Source organism: Myripristis murdjan, chromosome 15 (assembly GCF_902150065.1).
Source record: "Myripristis murdjan chromosome 15, fMyrMur1.1, whole genome shotgun sequence".
NCBI lineage: Eukaryota > Metazoa > Chordata > Actinopteri > Holocentriformes > Holocentridae > Myripristis > Myripristis murdjan.
In genome coordinates this window covers 22,893,465-22,916,702 of record NC_043994.1, presented here as the reverse complement: position 1 = coordinate 22,916,702, position 23,238 = coordinate 22,893,465, and the positions used below count along the sequence as shown (strand labels likewise).

At 40.5% G+C, this 23,238-nt stretch overlaps 3 protein-coding genes across 4 annotated transcripts; 1 reads left to right on the top strand and 2 right to left on the bottom strand.

Annotated features, from left to right (window-relative positions):
* Window positions 1–461: 461 nt before the first annotated feature.
* Window positions 462–3,494, bottom strand: cfl1l (cofilin 1 (non-muscle), like). The gene is made up of 5 exons (XM_030070610.1): window positions 3,476–3,494; window positions 3,073–3,140; window positions 1,999–2,288; window positions 1,697–1,773; window positions 462–1,208 (listed from the first exon to the last, which is right to left on the bottom strand). Exons 2-5 carry the CDS (start codon window positions 3,073–3,075, stop codon window positions 1,066–1,068), a joined length of 513 nt encoding a protein of 170 aa, XP_029926470.1. The 5' UTR covers window positions 3,076–3,140; window positions 3,476–3,494; the 3' UTR covers window positions 462–1,065.
* Window positions 3,495–8,611: 5,117 nt separating this feature from the next.
* capn1a (calpain 1, (mu/I) large subunit a) lies at window positions 8,612–21,039 on the top strand. Of its 2 annotated transcripts, XM_030070608.1 has the most exons (23): window positions 8,612–8,705; window positions 10,156–10,173; window positions 10,856–11,102; window positions 11,794–11,863; window positions 12,345–12,463; window positions 12,559–12,692; window positions 12,850–13,018; window positions 13,177–13,260; window positions 13,348–13,433; window positions 13,591–13,665; window positions 13,754–13,914; window positions 14,549–14,718; window positions 14,843–14,854; window positions 14,980–15,191; window positions 15,326–15,365; window positions 15,497–15,562; window positions 16,723–16,780; window positions 16,920–16,984; window positions 17,134–17,202; window positions 18,213–18,291; window positions 18,390–18,503; window positions 18,596–18,654; window positions 20,058–21,039. In XM_030070608.1, exons 3-23 carry the CDS (start codon window positions 10,857–10,859, stop codon window positions 20,082–20,084), a joined length of 2,115 nt encoding a protein of 704 aa, XP_029926468.1. In that variant the 5' UTR covers window positions 8,612–8,705; window positions 10,156–10,173; window position 10,856; the 3' UTR covers window positions 20,085–21,039. The 2 variants fall into 2 exon arrangements, with proteins under 2 accessions (XP_029926468.1, XP_029926469.1); XM_030070609.1 differs by lacking the exon at window positions 10,156–10,173 and having other exon boundaries at window positions 8,613–8,705.
* mrpl14 (mitochondrial ribosomal protein L14) lies at window positions 20,601–23,208 on the bottom strand. The gene is made up of 3 exons (XM_030070611.1): window positions 23,110–23,208; window positions 22,809–22,896; window positions 20,601–21,842 (listed from the first exon to the last, which is right to left on the bottom strand). The coding sequence occupies exons 2-3, from the start codon at window positions 22,871–22,873 to the stop codon at window positions 21,476–21,478; spliced, it is 432 nt and encodes a 143-aa protein (XP_029926471.1). The 5' UTR covers window positions 22,874–22,896; window positions 23,110–23,208; the 3' UTR covers window positions 20,601–21,475.
* Window positions 23,209–23,238: the final 30 nt, after the last annotated feature.

Below are 23,238 nucleotides of genomic sequence, written 5' to 3'. Positions count from 1 at the left end.
TTTCATCATTTAGTCTCAATGGCTGTGGCCAAGAACTTCAGTAACATTGTATTCTAACAGGATGCAAAGTAACTAACTTGTGTTTGGACACCATGGCACAGAATAACCCATCAAAGTTGAAGCAGTCTCTGAAGGCTCTTGAATTTCATTTGTTGGCAGCAGATGAGTGGACTGAGGGTGAAAACTGAAATGACTTAAAGGAAACCTGCACCCTCTCTGAGTTAGTTACATTAATGCACAGACAGTGAGCTACAGATAAATACATCAAATATTATTATAATGGAAGAGGGGAGTGGCCTTTCTTCCAGAAACTACCTGCCACATTTTTCCATTGTGCTTCCAAAACCATTAACCAGGTGATTCCAATAACATGTAGTCATTTTGAAGTGAAAAAGCTGAGCATTAGAGCATCAATATGAAAGTCAGATGTGGGGAAAAAAACACACAAATGCGCAAGTTACTGCTAGTTGCATTGAATAGTTTATTTGAGAATACCCAAGCAGTAGATCGAGCACTGACAGATGGAAGCTAAGTGCTGAAGTGTTTTCCACAAAGGCAGCATTGGGGTATCTGCTTCTTTTTGTAAAGTTACATCATAGATGCAAATGGTTGTTATAATTGAATTAAAGAGCATCACTTAAGAATCCATGGACCAAATATCTCAGACCAGGTACGGCATTTATCTTATGTTTTACAAAGTATAAAAGTTGCAATGGATTAGTCACATTCTTCATTAACCATTTGGTTTTCCATCGAACTAGTAGTGGTCACTGAACAGAAAACAAAATGGTGAATGCAGGAATATGTGCAGTTTCAAAATGGATGTTTATATTTAAAAAAAAAAAAAAAATTGATGTCAGTGATTTGAAAACTCATTAATGTACAACTGAGTCAAGAGAGATTGGACAGTTTAATAGGACAAAAATATTGGGATTGTGTGTTTCAGCTTGCAGCCCAACCCTTCCCTTTAGTCCTGTCCCATCTTTGATGTCATCCCAGGACAAAGACTGTGCTTCTCTCCTCCCAGCTCATTTGTGGGCAGCAGCATCTTGATCATCATCATCATCATTTGTCACGTTTGATGTTTGACAGCTCTACCCCCTCAATCTTGGTAATGGTTGCTCTTGATAGATCTGACAGCTTTTCCACAAAAACATCCAGGTCATAGAGGTCTGATTGATCAGTTATCTGCCACGCAAATTTGACACCTGAGGAGAATGACAATAATAAAAAAAAAAATTAAAAAAATTACCACTCAAGTTGAACCAACATGTTATATTCACTGTTTGGGAAAATCTAGCCAACATTTATACTGCTTTCTCCTGTAGAGAAAATGCAGGAGGCAAAGATTTGGGCTTGTGATGTTATGAAGATGAAAAATGTGGAGAAGCTCTAAGCAGAATTATTTTGTTGAGAAGGTTAAAAGGTGGGGGGCAGATACTGGTTCAAAAGCTGATAAGTTATCAGAATGAAGCTCATTTGCATGTAATTAAAAGATGTGAAACACTTTCACAATTTTTGTTCTAAAGGTTGATGGCATTGAATTGCTAATTGCCAGTTATTAATTTGACTTCCTCTGGTTCATGACCAAGACCTTGTTGGCCTACATGCAAGGGTCTAAACTACGAGTAAAATCTAAAAAAGAAGAATTTTAAATGATCCAGACAAAATGTCCAAGGAACAAAAAACAACTTACCTGAAAAACATTTCTTGACATTTACACAGGAGCTAGCGTAGAGCATTCTTTCCTTGACTGATGTTTCCTCCAGAGTACTGGATACAAAAAAAAAAAAAAAATCACCATCAGTCAAAAGTCTTACAATAAGGTGGGTCCATGCTTTTGGTCATTTCTTTTGCTGGAAGCTGGCATTTCAATTCATTTAAAATCTACCATTTCTAACGATTTGCATTGCTCTGTAGCCCATGCCATCACCTGCATGCGGCTGCAAAAATCAACACATTTGTAATGGATGCTTCATTTGTAGTTCAGGAACTTACCACATTATGAAGACCATTGCATCTTTCTGAGTTTCCGTGGTTTCGTAGCTGCAGTCATAGAGAGCGTAGGCACACTCGCCTTTGGGCAGCATCTCCAGGATCTTCTTGAAGATATTTTTCTCTCCCTTCAGCTCTTTCACTTGCACGCGTTCGTCGATTGTCACCTTATCCTTGTCAATCTTGAGCAGCAAAAACTTATACTGGTCATCAGTACCCGCTCCATGCTTGTGTATTTTCATATTTTCTTGGTAGAAAGTCACAACATCATCCGGGACCTTTACTCCTGATGCCTGTATCAAGATCACACTCAATGTGTTACATGAGACTGTTTGGAGCAAAGAGTTTGTTGTTCTTCATTAAAATGAACTCTGGGCTGGTTTGGCTTTGTGAGTATATTAACAGTTCAGATAATCATATGTATTTTTCCTGTTGAGTGGATATGCAGTAAATGGTCCATTGCTCATTCTTTTGCACAAGTTGCTCCCTGATGCTTTGTATCTTGGAATGGGAACCAGAACATGGGCGCATAAGAGTATAAAAAAATGATCAAAGTTGGGGAATTTAAAAAGCTGCAATGCCCTCGATTATGTCATTCAAAGTACAAAAAATCCTTCCAGCTCCTCAACAGTGACATTCCATGGGTATAGCTTGCCTGTAAGTGTTCAAGGCCTTGGCTCTGTCACATTCCAGTCAGTGTGGAACAAGTTAGCACAAGAAAAACCGCCCTGAGGCATTCTCCGAGAACAAGTTTGAAGCAAGGAAAAAGCCCCCACCATTTTACAGAAAACCACACCTTGAACAGGCCCTTTCAAACACTGAATCCCCCCAATGTGCTCAGCCAAAACTTTCCTTTAAGTTAAACAAAAAGAAACACCAAAGACCTCACACTGGATCTACAGACAAGCAGGCCTCAGTAGGACCACACGTTTCTTTGATAAACTTTGGATTTGAGAGAATAGTAGGCCTAATTAAGCTTCATTTTCTCAATCATATTTCACATGAACTACCCAAAACTGATAGCCAATACAGCCCAAAGTAGATCAATTTTGTTATGTTTCGCAAAAAAATACTCACCATTTTCACTCCTGGAGTGTGAAGGGATCTGGCTGCACAGCAAAATAGTTAACAGCTGCAGTGAAGAGCTGAAGGGTTTGAAGGAATGGGAGCAAGTTGAGTCAAGTGGGAGGAGGCACGGTAGTGAGCACACCTCCGAAAGTAGACCCACCTCCTTTCCTCAGGTGTGAAACACTACCTCCAGCAGCCCTCAGACTCTATATTTAACCAACATTATATATTCAAACTTAAATCTCAAAGATTCGCGTGCCATGTTGCCTTTCCCAATACGGTAATTTTCTGTTTACCACTGCATCTTATTCAATTAGAGAACAAGATCTTCCTTTTCAGGTAGAAACCCCAGAGAAGCAGGAGCCAGTCAGGGGTGGGATTGGCAGATGACACCCTTATATGGAAAACAAACCTGTCCACATATTTAACCCAACTGCAGCTGAGATGGATTTCAGCAGCCTTATATGGTAAAAGGGAAGATGAGCAGGCAAACAGGGTACAGATGTGCTTTAAGGATTTATCTTTCTACACAATGAACAGTGAAATTTGACCCTGTTATTGCACTAGTTCTCAATCCTGCTTTTTTTTTTTTTTTTTTTAAGTTGCATTAGACAGGTAATTATGCTCATCTGGCATCTCAGGTGGAAATCATTCCCTGATTAGATGGCTACAGCGATAATGGAACAACAAAACAGAAGCAATGAGTCATTTACTGCATGCTAGAAAAAAAAAAGAAAAGAAAGAAAAGAAAAGAAAACACCTCTCTGCGGTCTTTAATCTTTTACCTGTAAGTATAGGGCGTGGCACCAACGTGTGAAACATTTGCCCCAAACTAGTTTTTTTTTTTTTTTTTTTTTTCTCTTAAAGGTCTTTACTGAAATAAAAACTGCAAATATTCCACATTTTTACTGGTGAAGAGGAAAACTCCAGGTAGACGCATAAAAACCCTGACATGGATTGAAATTCATTTCCACTGTCAAAGTTCTGCCAGGACTGATTTCTATGGCCTAAATAATTTATTTATTCCCAAAATAAAATTTCACAAATACCCTTAAATTGAATCATTAGAGCCCTTTTTTCACAGTTTCAGAGCCTTTACAGACTTGGAGGTCTGGCCACATGGGAGTTATGGTGTGTTCAAGACAACTGGAAAGGAGAAACGGTGAAATCAGAGAAAAGCTGGATTTGATTGGCTGAGAGGCTTCCATGCAGTTCCAACATTAATGTCACACAGAGCGATTTGAGCTTCCAGTTTTTTTTTCAAGCACCGAACTGAAATGTAAAAATCAGTTCAAAATCCAGAAACATGTTTTTGTTTTTCTTCCTCCCATTTCACTATCAACTTATTTATGAATTACTTGGAGCTCAGAGAGGAGTTCCCTGTTTCTGATGGGGAACTATGAGTAGGCGTGGAGCTGCAAACATGTGAGCACAGTGTAACGAAGGAGCACAGCTGAACACGTTGTAGCTGAAACTGACTGGCCTCAAAAATCCAGCCTCTGTGGAAACTAGTGTAAAATGAACGTAGGCTAATAATGAATTTCAGAGAATAATGAATAACAAATGACAAGACAGGTTTATTTACATTTGATGATTGAACAAGGACTTTCTACATTATGAATTATTTTTGTGTGGCTGTTTGAATAATATTATGTGTAAAAGCTGTGGTCACTCAACTTAAGTCTCTGAAAACAGCACGGGGCCATGTTACACAGCCATTTCAAAAGGTGTAACAATAACATTCCTCATTATAAACTGCACTGGAGTGTGTCTGTGTTACAGTGAAGCATAACACACATATGAATCAGCCCATTTCTCTGGGAATACTCGCACATGGCTTGAAGGTGAAGGCGGTGGTGAGCTGCTCTCTGGGAGGAATACAGCAGCGGTCGCACACATTTCACATACTCATTAAAGCATTCCAAGTATGCTGCTGAACAATCACACAATAAAATAATAATCTGTCCTCTGGTGAGCTTAACCTCCAAGCACTAGAGGGCGATGGAGATGGGTGCACCCTGAATGTGTCTCCCTCCCATTATGCATATTGTGTAAAAATATGCATGAAACTTTCAGGCAGTGTTGAGGTGTGAAAAATTGAAGCGCTTCCAGCCATTTGTCTTGAGACAACAGAAATTCACATGAGCAAGTTTCACTTTATTCATGAGGTTTGTTCTTCCGAGTTACACGCACACAGAGCCCTCCTCACCATCAAGGTTGTCATCCAGATTTATTAAAGACTGGGGCTTCACCCTGAAGGCATCGAGGGCTGCGAGTGCAGCTCAGTAGCTAAAAGCTTATCAACAGTAATTATAGCAGTAGGCATGTATAGTATGTAGTAAAATCACTTTATTGGAGCAGTTGGTGGGTGATTCTAACATGTAGAGAGAAGGTTTTGGTATTGACCAGCACTTGCATGGTACCTCCAGCCGTCAGCTGCTGAATCTGTTCCTCTTGTGTCTTCGAGCTCTAATGCACATTTCTTGTATTGACTTCCTGTGAGTGTATCAGAGGTGAAGTTACAGGTGAGGTAGCTGGGCAAACCTGCTCAGTAAATTTGCCCAGGTCCTTTGTAGAGAGCAGGAAGAAGAACACACACAAAAAAAACTTTAAAGCATACTATCAGGTTTGTTAAATATCTTGTTTTTATAAATATCAAGGGACCCAGTAACTGCGTGTTAGTAGTCCCTATTAAAGCTAATAAACACTCCAGGAACATAGGAGTATTTGTTGCTGTCATCTGTTTTCTGAGAACTTTGACCTTGCTGTTAAGTTACTTACAACCTTGCTTCATGTGTCTTAAATCAGTTTGATTCTTCTTATTATTCCCTATATCATGTGTTTATTAAAGACAGACTTCTGTCAGCCAAAAACTGGTGGGCTGGGTTAAGTCATATTCCATCAAATGACAAGAACTGCAAACTGTGTTTAGGTGGATTTACTTTGCACTTCATCCCTGGATCTAGGAATCTGAGCATCGGGATTAATGCCTAATATATAAATATAATGTACATACAATGGTTAGTGCAAACTTCAAGCTGGGCTGTCAGTCTCTCTGATGCCATAGAAGTCATATAGGAATCATATATCTAAATAATCTAGGATATTATATGATTTCTGTGATAAATGGTAAGGAAGGAATGATAAAAGTGTGTATTGGGGATAATTCAGGGCTAAAAACATTTTCACCCTTATGATGAAAAAACATAGAGATCATTGTCAAAGTAACAGTTTAAAAATGTCGCTTTGTAGTATGAGTATGTGGAGTACGGTGTAGCTTCTTTTTTTTGCTGCAAGGTTTAGTAGAACTTTGTTTTTAGTCTCACCTGGCCTTAAGTGTTCCCATTTCTCCATAAGTGCAAATGCATTCCCCATTAGAACATGGCAGACGTGGCTGCAGCATTGCACCTACCTCTGAAATGCAGTTCTCCTTGTCTAGTGTTTGACACAGACAAACCAACAGGCTCACTTTACGAGGTATAGACAGAAGTAGTTACCTGCTAAAGCTCTGGGGGTGTGGAGGGAGACGACACTCAGCTGAATGGAATGTCACACATTCCTCCACCTCAGGCAAAAGTCCTAGCTTTACAACCTTGAAAAAAAACTCTAAAAGTCTCTGTAACAGCCTTTAATTCAGGACTTACCAGCTGTTTCACTGTGTGGGTGTGCGCATATGTGCTTTAATTGTTCTAGAGGTGCATGTGGTGTAATAGAGATGTTGTGATGAATCTGTCTGTCCACCTTGGATGGACGGAGTTTCGTTGGACTCTGGCCCAAGGACTTTGAGGCTCAAAGATGGACGAAGCCTGTCAGGACTCATCCTCATGCAGCTGTCCACAGAGCAGACATTTTCTTTTCAGAGCCTGGAAGTCCTGGGGAAGGTATGTTGCTGCTTCAAGGACCAACTCCACCCTCTGCGCCCTCTCTCGGCCTTGCTGAAGGTCAGATGTGACCCCAGACAAGAGGGTGGCTAGATCCTGCTACTCGCCAACAATATCACTTCTGCAAAAAGTGGTGTGAATGTTATGTATTCATTTGGTTTAGAGAACACAAATATTCAGTGCATTCTGGTTTGTTCAATTCCTTTGTCTCTTTCTCCCAATTTCTGTGAATTTAAAGCAGGCACTGATACAACTAAGAGAGATATGTTTTTCATGGTTTTTAAGTTAACATGAAGAGTGTGATAAGCAACTTTTAATAAAAAAAAAATTAAAAAATTATAATAATTATAATGATGAGACTAGTTAGAATAGTGAGAATATTTTTTTTCTGTGTGCGTTTGAACCAACTTTTGCTGTGGTCCTGTTTTTGAGCTTTATCTAAAATGCAGTCCCGAAAATGGCCAGCAAACGGCGCTATATTATAAATAAACGATTTGGGGAAGGTCTCTTCAGCCCATCACGTGGATTAATACATAAAAATAAAATATATACATTATAAAATTGTTATAAAATTATTTAAAATATACTGAATGTACATATATATAAACGGTTTTCTTAGAGGGACACAGACAATAACCGAATTTGTGTATGAAAATCTTTTAAAATATAGGAAACAAACATGTAATATAGGCCCAAACATGTAATTTAATATTAAAATCCTCATTTAATTCTGCATTGTGCATTTCTGATACTGCGTAAATTACATCGTTTATGTCATGTTTGTAGCATTTGAACAATAATATTACCAGCAAACAAGTCACCATCCAAGTTATTCATTTACTAGTAAAAAACAAAACAAAAAAAAAAACAAACAAAAACAAACAAACAAACAAACAAACAAACAAAAAAAACAACTGAAACTGGTTTGATGAAACTGATTTGAACCTGGAAACCAAGGACTGGAGATCACTACGAAGTGACTTGGTATTCCACATTTAATGGACTTGCTAAAATAGGCAATCTAATTATGTGTTTTTTCTTGCCTCCTCTATACCAGCACCAGTGTGTTCCTCTACTGGACCAAAGAAATAAAAATGCACATTCAAAATTCATTTTAGCTGTGAAATTTGACAATTGCAGGTGCAGCTCAAAATGTTCGCCTGTAGACTGACTCCCTGACGCCAAAGGCTTTGGCAAGGAGCTGCTGTAACAGTGTTGACCACTAGATGGCTGCACTAGCTACAGCATTTCCCATCCATCCATCCATCCATCTATCTATGTATCTATCTACCCATCTATCCATCTAGCTAGCAGATATTGGCTTTTGAAAGAAAATGTTTCTATATAGTTTTGGCTGCGCAATATTCATCTTTTATCCAGGCTGGAAAATGTGAAAGTGACTTTTGTGAGAAAAAAAAAATTCAGGCTACTCGGTTTAACTTGTACATAACAGTGGGCCACGCTTTATTGCTCAGCCTAATGATTTATTCAGGCCTGGTTGCAGTTTTAGCCGGAGAGCCAGCTGTATTTTCGCCGCAGTGTGCTCTGAGCAGCATGGGGACAGTGGATGGACATACAGTATTAGACAGAATAGGGACAATTGCGGCCCCTCCTCCCGGTAGGGGCTGGGCTTGCCCGCAGTGTGCAGAGAGGAGGGCCGGACCGCCTCCTGCCCGCTGCACCACTGCCCTTCTTTCACAGATTTATATGCTTATCGCTGTCTGACTCATTTGTAAGGAGCCACAAGTTACCCCCAGAGTGGTGAGTGCTCTCTTTATGATCTTTATGACGATCCTTATGATTATTACTATTATTTAATTTAACTGGATTTGTTGTCTGAACCAAGTTGTAGTGTGCTTAACGGTGCGCCTCAGCAGCGGCACTGAGGTTTATTCTAGCATAGGCCACCGTGCAGTTTGTACCGAAAACAAGACAGAAAACCTTTCCAGCTGTCTCATACACACACACAAACATACACATAGACACACAGAGACCTGAGCACTGACGTTATATCATGACATCGGAAGCGGAAAGCCAGTTTGAAGTAGACGTGATGTATTTCTAAAGGTGAGAATTTGTCATTTCTTACTGGAGGAAATCTGTGAAGTCGACTATGAGCCTGCCCGCACAAAAAGAAGGCAGGGCCTGTTTGGACTTCTGAACAGGTGCTGTAAACTATATGGGCCTTGGCCTGATCTCTGTATCCAATATCACTATCATTTATTATCGGCCCTAACATAGCACACCATTGTGATGTGGCATGGGCTGCTTTTATTTTGTATTTTGTATTTTTTAGAGTAGAATGGGCCTCCTGTTGCTTTCTCTGCAGTATTGAAACTGAGAAGCTCACGGTTGGTCGGGTCATTGTTGAGGTTGAAATCCTATGGATGACTCCACCACAGGACTTGCATAGATCAGCTCTTTGCTGACCATGGGGGAAAAAAAAAAAACAGAGATGTCCTTTTGGTCACTAGCCAGCAGTAGTCTCTCTGTAGCTCTTTGACAGGCTGGAGGGACATGCCTGCAGACTCCACAGAGCAGAGAGAGAGGGGCCTCTGAGGGGTGTTTCTGTAAACATTGTCCTTGCCTGTGCAGTTGTTTCTATCAACAGCACAGGCTATTTTGCACAGCACTGTGTGTGTGTGTGTGTGTGTGTGTGTGTGTGTGTGTGTGTGTGTGTGTGTGCGTTTCTGTCACTCTCTCACACAATCATTTATCTCATGGAATCTCTCAGCCCCTCATCAATGCCACACCATTCATGCCTTCTGTATTACTTTCATTGCCAGCAGTGTTTAGTGATGGAGACTTCTGAATTAATTTTGAGTGCAGCCGAGCAGAAGAATATTGTAGATTATCCCGTTCCCCAAGAAGCGGTAAATATCAGTTACTTTTGGATGGACTTTTTTCTTTTGCTTTTTACTTAACTTGTTATACTGTTTCCACACAACGCTATTGTTGGTCCCCCTGGCGACTTGCCTGAGAGTTGTGAAAGAGGCCTTTCTAGCATGAAATATGAAGTGCACTCTGCGAGCAGCACTCAGGGAAGGAGCAGAAACACTGAGGAGGGGAAATGCTAAACTCCCATAGGGTCTGGTTTTCCTCCAGTCTTCTCTAACCCAAGGCGACTGACATAATTTGAATATTATGTTACATAAACCTTTTGTTAGAACATCTGTGAATGACATCTGTTTTTTTTCTTGCTCTCCTTCAGCCTCCTCACAGACCAAAGGTATCATTTTTGTGTTATTTGTGAGTTTGAATGTTGGATCATCTGTTAAAAGTGGCGGGTTGCTGTCCTTGTCTCACATTCCCACATCACCCCTCTGCTATATGGTTTGCTTTTTTATGTCCACAATAAATGTGTTTGGCTTTCTTTTGTGTCTGTCTCTAAGTAATCAGTGTTTCTATTGCAGCATGATTTCTTTAGGTTAAATTTTCAGTCCATTTTGTCATGCTGCATACTAAAAAAAACCCAAAAAACATACTGTCTAGCAGATTCAAAGTCTCATCGTGTCTCACTAGTCTTTTGTATGAATATTTCAAACAAAGTGAAAGTGTTTAGGTTTGTGCTACTTGTAGATTCCCAGCCTGATGTAGGAATGTAATATAATGTAAATAAGATCCAGAGCCAAGACCAGCTGAGCTAAGTGGCTTCCTGATGCCACTTATCTCAGATCAGACCAGATTAGTAGAAGACAGATCCAGCACAATATGGTCAGCACCAAAAAAGTCACAATCAGTTCTTAGAAATCCGTTGTTTTGGTCACCTAGTTCACCTAAGTGGCACAAACTAACTACGCCCGATTGCTGTGCTGTAGCTCTTTGACAAGAGTGTGCTGCTGCTAGCTTGCTGCTATTTATAGTCAATACCGTGCACACACACTCAGCTCCATATTTTTATCTCGCCCCAGTATGCATCCAGAGGGAGGGATTTCTGCAAGCATATACGCCAACCGGCTGCGGGCAGAGGGCATGGGCTCCAAAGAGCAGGCAGTGCTGTTCCTCAACCAGGACTACGAGGCTCTGAAGCAAGAATGTGTGGAGAGCGGCTGCCTGTTTGAAGACCCCTCTTTCCCCGCTCAGCCTCCATCCCTGGGTTTCAAGGAGCTCGCCCCCTACTCCTCCAAAACCAGGGATGTGGAATGGATGAGGCCCACGGTGAGGAAACTGAGGGGAACAGTTTACTATGACCAATGTGAATTGCTCACTCTCAGAAATCCTATTCAGAGGTGTGTTGCTCACTATCAATGTATAAAACTTTGCAAATGCAAGGAAGACATGTGGTGATACATATGCACATGTGTACAAATCAACACACACATGCCTGACTGGTGGCTTGGAATAACGTTGCACCTTGCTAATTGTTTTTTGTGGAATGCTTCTCCTGATCGAATGTGGTCAAATGTTTGAACAGTTGCTAGTGCTGACATGGACTCCAGTTTACTTCGGGACAGTTGTTTCTTGTCTACACAGCAACATGTCAATCACAGTCTCATATAGCTGGTACCAAGTCCTGTCTGCAATGTGGGCAGAATAGGACAAGTAGGGGCAGGAGCCTCTCACAGCACAGGCCACTGCAGCTGTTGGCATCAGCGGTATTCCCTGACCACTCCCTCACCATGCTATTTGTTTACTTCATTAAAATGCATGAGGTTGACACGTAGATGCAAGAATAGTAATCATCTGGAAGCGTGATAACAGACTCTTTGTAAAGTGCAGTAGATCTTTAAAATGTGTTAACCTGTTTGAGTCAAATTAAATTGTACCAACTGGAACCAAAATGAAATTATGGAATTCTTTGTTCATCTTGTATACTGTAATTTACACCCATATCCATCATTTCCTCTAGGAAATTACAGATGACCCTCAGTTCATCCTGGGTGGCGCTACCAGAACAGACATCTGCCAGGGAGCGCTGGGTGAGTTCTCATTAACCATGCCAGTGCTAATGGCCAGCCTGAGTCTGTCTTGAGGAAAATGGGATGAATATAAACTGGTCTGCAAGTTCTCTGGCCATGACTTGGGGCCCGGAAAAACTGCCAAAGAACTAGCCTGCACAAAAGGCATGTGTAAACACCCCTGCTCTGAGATGGAAAAACTATCATTTAAAAGACTATAACTAAACCAGGCTAAAGTTAGATTTAACTCAAAATGTAGTTGATTAAAGCACCTACTGCACCTTTAGTTTTCTTTTATACACCTACCTCCCTACACTTAGGTGTACATAAGTTTTCCCTGATCCAAGTTAAGAAAATGTAAGGGTCTTAGAAAATAATTCTTGCCCTTTTGTTTGAAAGTTTTTTTTGTTCTTGACGTCAGTAGTGGTATCTCAGTGGTTACCTCCTTTCCCATTACGCTTGTTTTACTCCCAACACGTACATTTCTCTCTCTCACCTCCAGGTGACTGCTGGCTTCTAGCAGCCATCGCCTCCCTCACCCTGAATGAGAGGCTTCTGCACCGGGTTGTTCCACATGGCCAGTCCTTCTTAGACGACTATGCTGGAATCTTCCATTTCCAGGTGCGTAAAGATGATCTTCTACCATTGAATCACCTGGTCTTCTCTATCGAGTACATCACTTGATACTAATGTTTAATTATCGCTTCATGTTGCAGTTCTGGCAGTTCGGCGAATGGGTAGATGTTGTGATTGATGACAGATTGCCAGTCAAAGATGGTGAGCTCATGTTTGTCCATTCTGCTGAGGGCAATGAATTCTGGAGTGCTCTGCTGGAGAAAGCCTATGCCAAGTAGGTACTGAGAGGGTCTGCCTTGTGGCTAAATTATTCAGTGCTAGTCTGTTTGTCTCAAGTTAGGAAGTTGTAAATCTCCACGTCACAAACACATTTACAAACGCTGCAGTTGATGGCATTAAAACATAAGTGCATGTTTTGTATGTGGTGTCAGGCTGAATGGCTCGTATGAGGCTCTGTCTGGAGGCAGTACCACTGAGGGTTTTGAGGACTTCACAGGCGGCGTGTCTGAGATGTACGAGCTCCGCAAAGCTCCCAGGGACTTGTACCGGATAATCGGCAAAGCCTTGGAGAGAGGCTCCCTGTTGGGCTGCTCTATTGATGTAAGCGCAGGACTTACTGGCACACCATCAAGACACACCGATCGATGGTCTCCCATCTTTTGAGAGCTCCATTACCTTAAAAGCATTTCTATTCATTCCATTGTTAGACAGTTCTTACTTTGATGCAGCGATCATGTTTTTTTTTAATATAAATGCAGATCACGAGTGCCTTTGATATGGAGGCTGTCACGTTCAAGAAGCTTGTGAAGGGCCACGCCTACTCAGTCACCGGGTTGAAGCAGGTTTGTGGATGCCTGTTGGTCGCCTACACTTTGCCATTATGTTTGTAATCTATGGGGCTATGAGGCTTTCTCTCCGCTGTTGTTTAGGTAGACTTCCGTGGCAATATGGAGCGACTAATCCGGGTACGTAACCCCTGGGGCCAAGTGGAGTGGACTGGTGCTTGGAGTGACAAGTGAGTGTGCCCAAGCATATGAATTATCCACCTTTGTTAAAGTGCCCTTCATCCCTATTTCTGTGTGATTGATTTTGTTTGGTTACCATTTCCATGCATGAGGTCTTTGTCTTCAGCTACTTGCATATTTATTCCATGTCTGCCTATCTTTGTGTAGCTCCCCTGAATGGGATGAAATTGACCCATCCGAACGGGAGGATCTGCATCTTCAGATGGAAGATGGAGAGTTTTGGTAAGATGTCAAAAGTTCCTACAAGTTCTTGGTAAGCTATACATTGTTCCTTAAATTTGTTAGCAAATATGTTTTTCTCATCATTCAGGATGTCCTTCAATGAGTTCCTGAGGCAGTTTTCCCGTCTAGAGATCTGCAACTTGACTCCGGATGTTCTGAGCGAGGACGGTCTCAGTCACTGGAACACCATCAAGTTCCACGGGACATGGAGGAGAGGCAGCACTGCTGGAGGCTGCAGGAACCACCCCAGTGGGTCTCACTCAGTCACAAAAAACTCAATTGCATACAAGAAAGACCCACTGCTTTAGATAATATTTACCTAAAGGGATAGCTTTCCGAAAGCAGAGATTTCCCCATAGTGCAAGCTAACCATCTGGATAGTTTGTGTGATTTGGCGAAGTTTCCAGTGGGGCTGGGCGGATATGTGTTTGTGGTGAACTTTATCTGTCATCCCTGAAGGAGTATGAGCTCCGTTTGCTGGTGCTCTTCGGTATGAAATAGATCCCAATGAAACTATTCCCCTTGAATACTGTGGATTATTGTGGCTGTCTGTCATTATTTTTGGAAAGAGCTTTTGCTGTTGAGTTTGTCACATGTTAATCTTTGACGATTGAGATATCCACAAACAAATATCCATCCCACTCCATTGTACTGAGGTGCAGGGAGACAGAGACACTCACAGCTGACTGGAAACCTTGCCAAATCTCACATAAACTATCTAGATGGATAAATTGCACCATATACAGGTGGGAATTTTTTTAATATGGTGAACTGTCCTTTAAATGAAATGGTACCACTCCAGTATTACAAGTGTAGGCAGCTCTTGATGCCGAAAATGTGAATATGAAACAGACTAACTCCGATAAATCAACCTTCTGGACAGGCACGTTTTGGATCAACCCTCAGTATAAGATCACTCTGCTGGAGGAGGATGATGATCCAGAGGACGATGAGGTGGCTTGCAGCTTCTTGGTGGCTCTTATGCAGAAGGACCGGCGGAGACATCGCCGCCATGGTCAGGACATGCACACCATTGGCTTTGCAATCTATGAGGTGAAAGCAGGGGAGGAAAAACATCGACCTTTTTGGATTTGTAAAATGTATTCACCCTTTTTTTGTTAACTTAGTCTCAGTATAGGCACATTAATTTTTCTCTCTTTCTGTCTTTTTTGTGCAGATTCCTGATGAGGTATGGCACAACAGCAAATACAACAGCTTTAAGATTAACAAGATTTAGTAGTTTCTTCTTACATCTTACTTAGTTATTGAGTGGGGTGGCGTTTCAAGCCAAGTTTTGTTTCCTAATGCCCTCAGTACAGGGGCTGCCAGAATGTCCATTTGAAGAAAGAGTTCTTTCTGACCCACTCATCATGTGCTCGCTCTGAGACCTTCATCAATCTGCGAGAGGTGAGCACACGTCTTCGTCTGCCCCCTGGAGAGTACCTCATCGTCCCTTCCACCTTTGAGCCCAGTAAAGAGGCTGACTTTGTCCTCAGAGTCTTCACTGAGAAGCAGTCAGAAACAGAGTATGTGTCTTTGCATATGGTCATAGATGGAAATTTATACATAGTTTATGTGTATGTGTGCTTGTGCCTGTGGTTAATATGAAGTCTGTTTAAATCAAAATCTCCTGCTAACATTGACATCTTTTCCATTGCAGAGAACTAGACGATGAGATATCTGCAGATTTGGGTGATGAGGTAAGTATCTGAAATTTGTATGAAAAAAAAAAAACAGTGTTTCACATATTCTTATACTTCCGTTCTCCTTCATCAAAAGGACGTGCATGTTACATCAGTGCCTCATATCCCCAATGATTACTGTCCTACAGGAAGAAATAACTGAAGAGGACATTGATGACTCTTTTAAATCCATGTTTGCCCAGTTGGCAGGGGAGGTAAGCTCTCAAACACATGTCTAAACTGTTTTTGAGCAGTCTTTATACAGTAATAATAAAAATAAACTTTATTTATATCGCACCTTTCTTGTAAGAAATGCAGCTCAAAGTGTTTTGCAATACAGAAATTACATGCACTGAGTGCTTCACGTATGAGGTGGAAAACCACCGTGCTTGGCTTCAATACTGTATCATCATGTAGGAACAAAAATCTGACAGTACTGCCACACTTAAAAATAAAGTTAAAAGATAGAATACATAGAACGCATATAATCAGAACATAAAAAAGTAAACACAATCAGTAAAGGCTACAGCAGCCTCAGAAGTCTCCATACTTTTAAGTGAAAACTCCCCAAAGTATTTCACCTTCTGTACATAATTTATAATTCTATGCTTAGGTCTCTAAACCTATATGCACAGCAGAACCTCCCTTTCCTGACAGACAGAGATTCATCACCGGTATTTATTTCCTGAAATTAGCCTCTTTCAGCTTATCCCAGAACATCTTCCTGTGGTTGAACCTCACTCTAGGTCTTATCTGTGTCTGTAATGCTGCCCCGGAAAAAACACCCTGTTGTGGTGGTGCTGTGGGCTTTCAAGGAAAAAACACCACAGTCTTTTTCCCCAGATAAGAGACTATGCACAAAACCCAAGTTACAACAGGGACAGAAATAAAACCCAATAAATAAGATGGGAAATAAAACCCACTTGATAAAAATAAAGTCAAAATTCAACGTTTTAAATGAAGTGCAGCAGTGCATAAGCGGCACAAGATTACAGTGCAAAAACTGGGAGCTCGTTAAATGCTTAAGTGAAGAGATGGGATTTTAGCTTTCTTTTAAAAACATTTAGCACTCTTACATTATATAATTTTCACATAATAGTAGTGATACTGTATCTGCCTTTCCTTAGCACTGCACTTTTGTCGAGTCCGGTGCATTGTTTACTGTGGTACCATAGGTCATGACAATCAACATTCACCTCATCTTACATTATTTCTCAATCTCTAAGATCAGACATGGTATCAGCCTGGTCAGGGGGCAAAAGGTTAACATGTGTGAGATTAGTTCAGAGACATTAAAGTAAATAAAGAAGCTTCATCTTTAACTGAAGACTTGAAACCTCCTTGTACAACTCTCTCTTGTCTTGTTGCTTTCCAGGATATGGAGATTTCCATCCATGAGCTCAGGACCATTCTGAACAGGGTTGTGGCTCGACGTGAGTGATACTTATTTTTAGTTTAATTGATTTGATTGATTCCATTGTTGTGCGTACACTGACCATTTGGCAAAGTCCACCTCACTCAAGCCTGTGTGTGAGGTAAGTAAGTGTTAGATAAGTCTTTTTGCTGTTCCAGACAAAGACCTGAAGACAGATGGCTTCAGTATGGAGTCCTGCAGGACGATGGTCAACCTCATGGATGTATCCTCTTGAGCTGCTGCACATCAGTAGAACAAAATACACTGAACAAACGAAATGTTACTTGCATAATATTTTATTATAAACATGGCATGCTGGCATGTTGGTGCCTGAATGTGTCCGGTCACATTCCTTAATGCAGTGACTCCCAGAAAGATGGCAGTGCCCGTTTAGGCCTGGTGGAGTTTCAGATCCTCTGGAATAAGATCCGCAAGTGGCTGGTAAGAATGGCTGGCTGTGTCTACAAACAAACGTTTAACAGTTTCACACCAGGCAGGTTTTCTACAAAGCCGGATCACCTCACCTCACCTCGCCTTGGACAGAGACCCCTCGGCGCTCTCAGTTTCTTAGTTTCTGTCTCAACCACACCACACTCTGTTTGACTCTTACAGAAACAGTGTTCATGGTGAAGCTGCACACATTTATACTCCTGCCTTACCTCATTGCATTTGTATATATTATACATTTCTATGTTTCTATAAATGATATATGCATATTTTACACTATTTTAGACACACACACTCACACACACACACACACACACATAAGTATGCATGTATGTATGTGACAGACTGTATTTCATACTTTATTTATGGAGCACTTTTCATACAAATGCATGTAACAAAAAGTGCTTCACAAATTAAAACAACAAAATACCCCACCAACCCACCCCACCCCCTAAAAAAAGAAAGAGAAGGAAAAGAGACAATAAAAACAGGAGCTGAGGAAACACCATTATAAATCTCATCAGTTTGCATTGAGAAAAACCCCAGAGGCAGGATTAAAACCAATAAGAAATAGGAAAAAAGTCAAATAGCAAAATTAATAGTAGCAATAAAATGAGTATGATATGAAAAGCAGAAAATAAACAAGTAAGCAATATCTATCTATCTATCTATCTAATGTATATCTTTAGTTTTCTAAAGATATACATTTCTCCCTTCTAGTGTGGAGAGGTATATTTTGTGTAGCTTGCTATTATTCCTGTGAAATGTCTGGAAAAATTGTAGAAAAGATAGCATCATCGTTTTCCATTTTGATTTGAACCTTAAAAACAAAAGTTGAATATTTGTTTTAGGAATATGATTCAGTTAACCGTGCTTGTGATTGCTTATTTCAGAAGACATTGCTCCTTTTAAAGTTAATGTGGCTGACTTGCTTTTCTGCGTTGTGGAGTAGCCCCCATGTCTTTTGTTTCTTTTTCTGTTCACATGCCTGTCTCTGTCCTCAGGTTGTTTTTAGACAGTTTGACCTGGACAAGTCAGGGGCCATGAGCTCTTATGAAATGCGTCTTGCTGTGGAGGCCGCAGGTATAGTGTTCTTGACTACTCAGTCACACACACACACACCCTCAGCCACATACATGCAAGCAAGTTTAACCTTGTCTTTTGTCGCTCCTCTTACGTAGGTTTTAAACTGAACAACAGACTGAACCAGATTCTGGTTGCTCGGTATGCGGAGAATGAGATCATTGACTTTGACAACTTCATCTGCTGCCTGGTCAAACTTGAGGCCATGTTTAGTGAGTAAAGTTCCCAGGACCAAAAAATACTAATCACTTATTTGCTCTTGGAGACGTTTAAGCAAAGACGCATTTTGTATTGTTTTCAACAGGATCTTTCCAGCAGCTCGACAAGGAGGGAACAGGAGTGGCTGAAATGAATATCACAGAGGTGAGTTTTGTTTCAAAGGTCAACAAGTAAAGAAGTCCACATGGTACAAGAAAAAAGGCTGAAACACTTGAGCAGTACTTCAAAAAGTTTTTTTTTTTTTTCCTTGGGAATGACACATGGGACATAAAAAAATGTGACATATGTTTCAAACAAGCAACCTGGCCAATTATAATCATGTAATTAAAACCTACTACAAAATATGGATCAAAATAAAATAAACCCACATTTAATCATTATCAAACACATTGCTGAATGTATCCCGTTATTGATCATCAGCAAGAACAGAGACACAGACGTATTTTGAGTAATTCCACTGATTGAGATATGAAAGGCGACAAATCAAGTTACATATTTAGGTTATTTGGTGACACTGTTGATTTTAAAGACCAAATATACTTCTACCCAGAATGGTTGCTCCACTTTTACTGTACCAGTGGTTTGCAGGTGAGACACTGAGTTCATTTGCAAAAAAAAAATTACTATTGTATTATACTCAGTAGCAATTACTATTGCTACTGAGAGTTGAGTGTGTCATGTGTCTGTGACTTCCCACGCCAAAACAAATTTCCCTGTGGAGACAATAAAGTTTATCCTATCCTATCCAGCAGGAGAGGTGATGTATCTGCATCTGTCACTCACTTGTCATCAGCTAATAACTGAAGAAATGTCTTACCTTGTCTTATTTATATGTTTGAGCATTGGAAGCGAAGCATGTAGGATTCATTTTTAGTCTAGAATGGCATGCATGAGTCAAATGTTTGGCAGGAGCGCCACAGCAGGGCCAGCCCAACATAAACGTGAATCTTTGTCACTCAGTCACTGACTTTCTGACTGAGGGATGAAGTTACACCATCGGTCGGCTGAGTGTTGAGTTTACACAGTGGCTGTTGCTCTTTCAAAATGAATCGAACAGTTTTTTCCTACACACCCACATTCAGGGGGGCGTTTCCATTCACTGACAGCTGCTCATTACAAATTTAACACATGCTATGAACGGGATATTTTGTTGCTCGTTTACAGGCAATGCATTGATCAGACCATTTTCTCTATCCATTGACTGCACATCATTCCAAACACACACTACCAACGCAATGTGACTATCCCTGTAATAAATTGACCACAGTTTTTGCACTGACCATAGTCCAGCCATTTCCTAGGTTTTCAGCTAGTCTTGTTTAAAATTCATGGTGGATTTTTTCTCTTAACTTTCACATTGCAAGCACTATGTGCCTTGAGGGAAAACAACCTCGGATGAATGTCGTCTTTCTTTCTCTTACATCAGATCTTACAAGCATATTCTAGCTTTTGAGTTCTTTTTATCCATTTATTTTTACTTATTTAAAAATAAATTTCTCAGTCTTCTCTATTCACCTAACTGAGTCCTTTCTTTTCAAAATTACCAGTGGCTATACATCACCATGTGTGGTTGAAGCACACCTTTACCAGAAGAGGGATGCACAGAAACGGTACAGCGCCACAAACCCGTAGCCCTGAAGACCCTCAGCCTTAGTGACCTGTTGCTAAATGATCCGTCTAACACATCCTACCTTATTGTACCTTAAGTAATGAGAGAGCTGTGTAATGGAGAACTGAGGTCCAACCAAGCCAAGTGTCTCATCCATACCAGGGAAGCTATGCAAAATTACTGTATACAGCAGTCGCTGTGCTACATCGACCCGTCACCTCCATGTAAACGGCGAGGGCCAAAGCATGAAAAAACAAAAAAAATCACCATCTGTCGTGTGCTTTGCTGTAACACATTTTGTATTAGCCCACTTTCTTTTGCTGCCTGTATGGTGTGTGCATGTCACCTGATTTACTAACAACCAATCACTGAACATTTAAAAGTCATAGAAATTTAACATAATTTCTTTTGTCTATTATGTTTTGATACATGTAAGAGAAGTCTTACTAGTTACTTTTTTTTTTTTTTTACATTTTTTCTAATTTTATGAACATATTTTTAACATGACCTTACCACTCATGTTGTTTAATTTTTACAACTATAGGTGGCGGTATAGGTAATAACCTAAAGTCATTGTAGGAAAGGTCTTGTTTGCCTTTAATGTTGAAGTGGAATTATTTTAGCCTTGTCTCCCCCAGTTGAACGTGGGAGTCAAATATCTGACCTCTGATAAGTTTGACATAATAGACCGTATTATTGCACTGGGATGTGATTTAATTTTTGGAAGCTGCTTGTGATGTGTAATGTGCAGTTGCATCAGATTAGTGGTCAAGATGTCATTTCACCAAGGTGAATCCCATCGAGTTGATACTGAAAGCCTTATAACACAATTCGATGTTATAGAGCTCCAGTTAGGAATGTGCCAGTCATACTTAGGTATTGTGAATTAATGTTGTGCCTTGACAAAATAAACATTTTACCTAAAATGTGTGCTAGCTCAATGTGTTACATCCCACAGCTTCATGACATACTATTCGTGCCAACATGAAGTGGCGCATGTTGGACTGCTCGCTCTGCACCAGATGTCATTTGGTTTGCATTCACTGAAAAAGTAAATTTACTGTAAGCATACAGACCCCAGTGGGAAATGCGCTGCATGTTGACAAAGATTTTTAGTCTACTACACAATAAAATATTAAAAGGAATAAATGCCTGTGTATTTGTTCTTAGCAGCTTTAAACTGCAGCAGACAAGGACACTGATGAGACAAAGGACAAAATGCTCATACAAATGTGTTATTTTTTTCCCCCCAACAGGTGTGGATGTAAGGCTTGCACACCAACAAAATCATACAGGAGAATGAATATAACAAAATGATCAAGGTTAACAAGTGAAATTAGACAAAAGATACTACAGCTAAACAAATGAACTAGCGATTGCCAGCAGCTTGGAGTAGTCTCCCTCCATCTTGCGCAGCTGTGTAGGTATGGGGACCTTAATTCTGGTTCCTGTAGGGTTGCCACTGTCCTCGATCAGAACAACATTGTTCGAATCAAAACGTGGAGTCATGCGTGCTCCGGGCATCTTGTGTCCAACAATAAGTGCCTTCTTCTTCTGTCCTTTAATGGCGAGCAAAACTTTGTCACCGACTTTTCCCACGCCGTTCTTGGTGTAGACATGAATGACCCTCGGTGCACGGTGATACGGGGTGTTTCCAAGAGTGCTGTTGTCCACAACACGCACTCTTGTCATTTTCTGAATGGCGGCGGCAACAGCTGATACACTGACAAGACAAAAGGTACATCGGTCATCACTCTCATCCAACAGAAAGACTACTGAGCTGAATACTGCAGAATATAGATCCTCTTAATCTAAGCATCTTCAGTAAAGTCACTGGTTTACAAGGAAAGGGAAAAGTGAGGATTAACTTCTGATTATGAAAAGCAAAAACAACACATGACACATGCATGCTGTTTGAATGGGATAATGAGGTAAAAGTGCAATCTATCCATCCAAATTGTTTGTGTGCTCAGGTGAGGTCGCCACTACCTTCCCTGTTTCCTGGTATCCCAATTGGGCTGGATGGGTATTTTCTGTGCATCTCAAATAATTTAAAAATATACATATTGAACAGCAGCACCCAGTATCTGTCTGATGTCCGAATGAGTTTGCACTTCTCCTAAGTAAATAGATAGCCTGCCACAAAGGTGTACCCATGTAGCCCCACTGTACTGAGGGAGGGCACAAATAAAATAAATAAATAAATAAATAAATAAATAATAGTAATAATGAATAAGTAAATAAATGAATAAAAAATACATCCTGCAAACTTCTCACCAGTGATATCCTTAAACTAGGAGATGAAATGTACAGTCTTAAAAACCCATCCACTGTATGCGAGTCATTTTAGCTAATAAATTAATGAATATACTTAATATTTTTATGTCTGTTTTAAAGGTCCGGTAGATTTTGTGCCTTTTTGTTGCAAATAACACAAAACACAGAGAACATTAGTAAAGGTAGTGTTCTGTTTCTCCCTTATGTACAAAGCAAACCGAACCGTGGGTTTACTGAATTACATCTCTGGGAAAAGAAAAAAAAAAAAAAAAATTCTGGGTGAACTGTCCTTCTGATCAATTTCAAAATACAAGGCAGCCTAAATCACTACTTCTCAGATACATGCTTGTGCTGTTTGAGATTTGAGACAACATAACAAACATTTAAACACATTTTGACAGGGAAACAATACCTGAAAGCCCTCTGATTTAGTGACGACGCTCCTGCGACGAATTTTGACAGATGGAGAAGAGCCATAACTGGAACAAACACAAAGCCAGCTGGAAGGAAAGAGGAGGATTTAATAAATTAGCCCCTTAGTTAGCTGGTTACGTATTGAGAACATGGCTTTTTGTGCTAATGGTATCGTTAGCTAACACGCTACACAGACCGAGCGGGGTTATTAGCTTTGCCCAATAATACCAATACGCATGCAGCTTGATAATTAGCATCCATATAAAGTGAGCAAGCCTTAAAATGAAGTTTTATAATACCTAACGTGTTAGCCTCCTGTCACAGCCGCACTCCATGCCAATGTCAAAAGTGTTGCGTCAGTAAAGTGCGACCAGCCGCCTTTGACCCTATTTTTTCGCCGAGAAACGAATTTATTTTCATAACGAAGC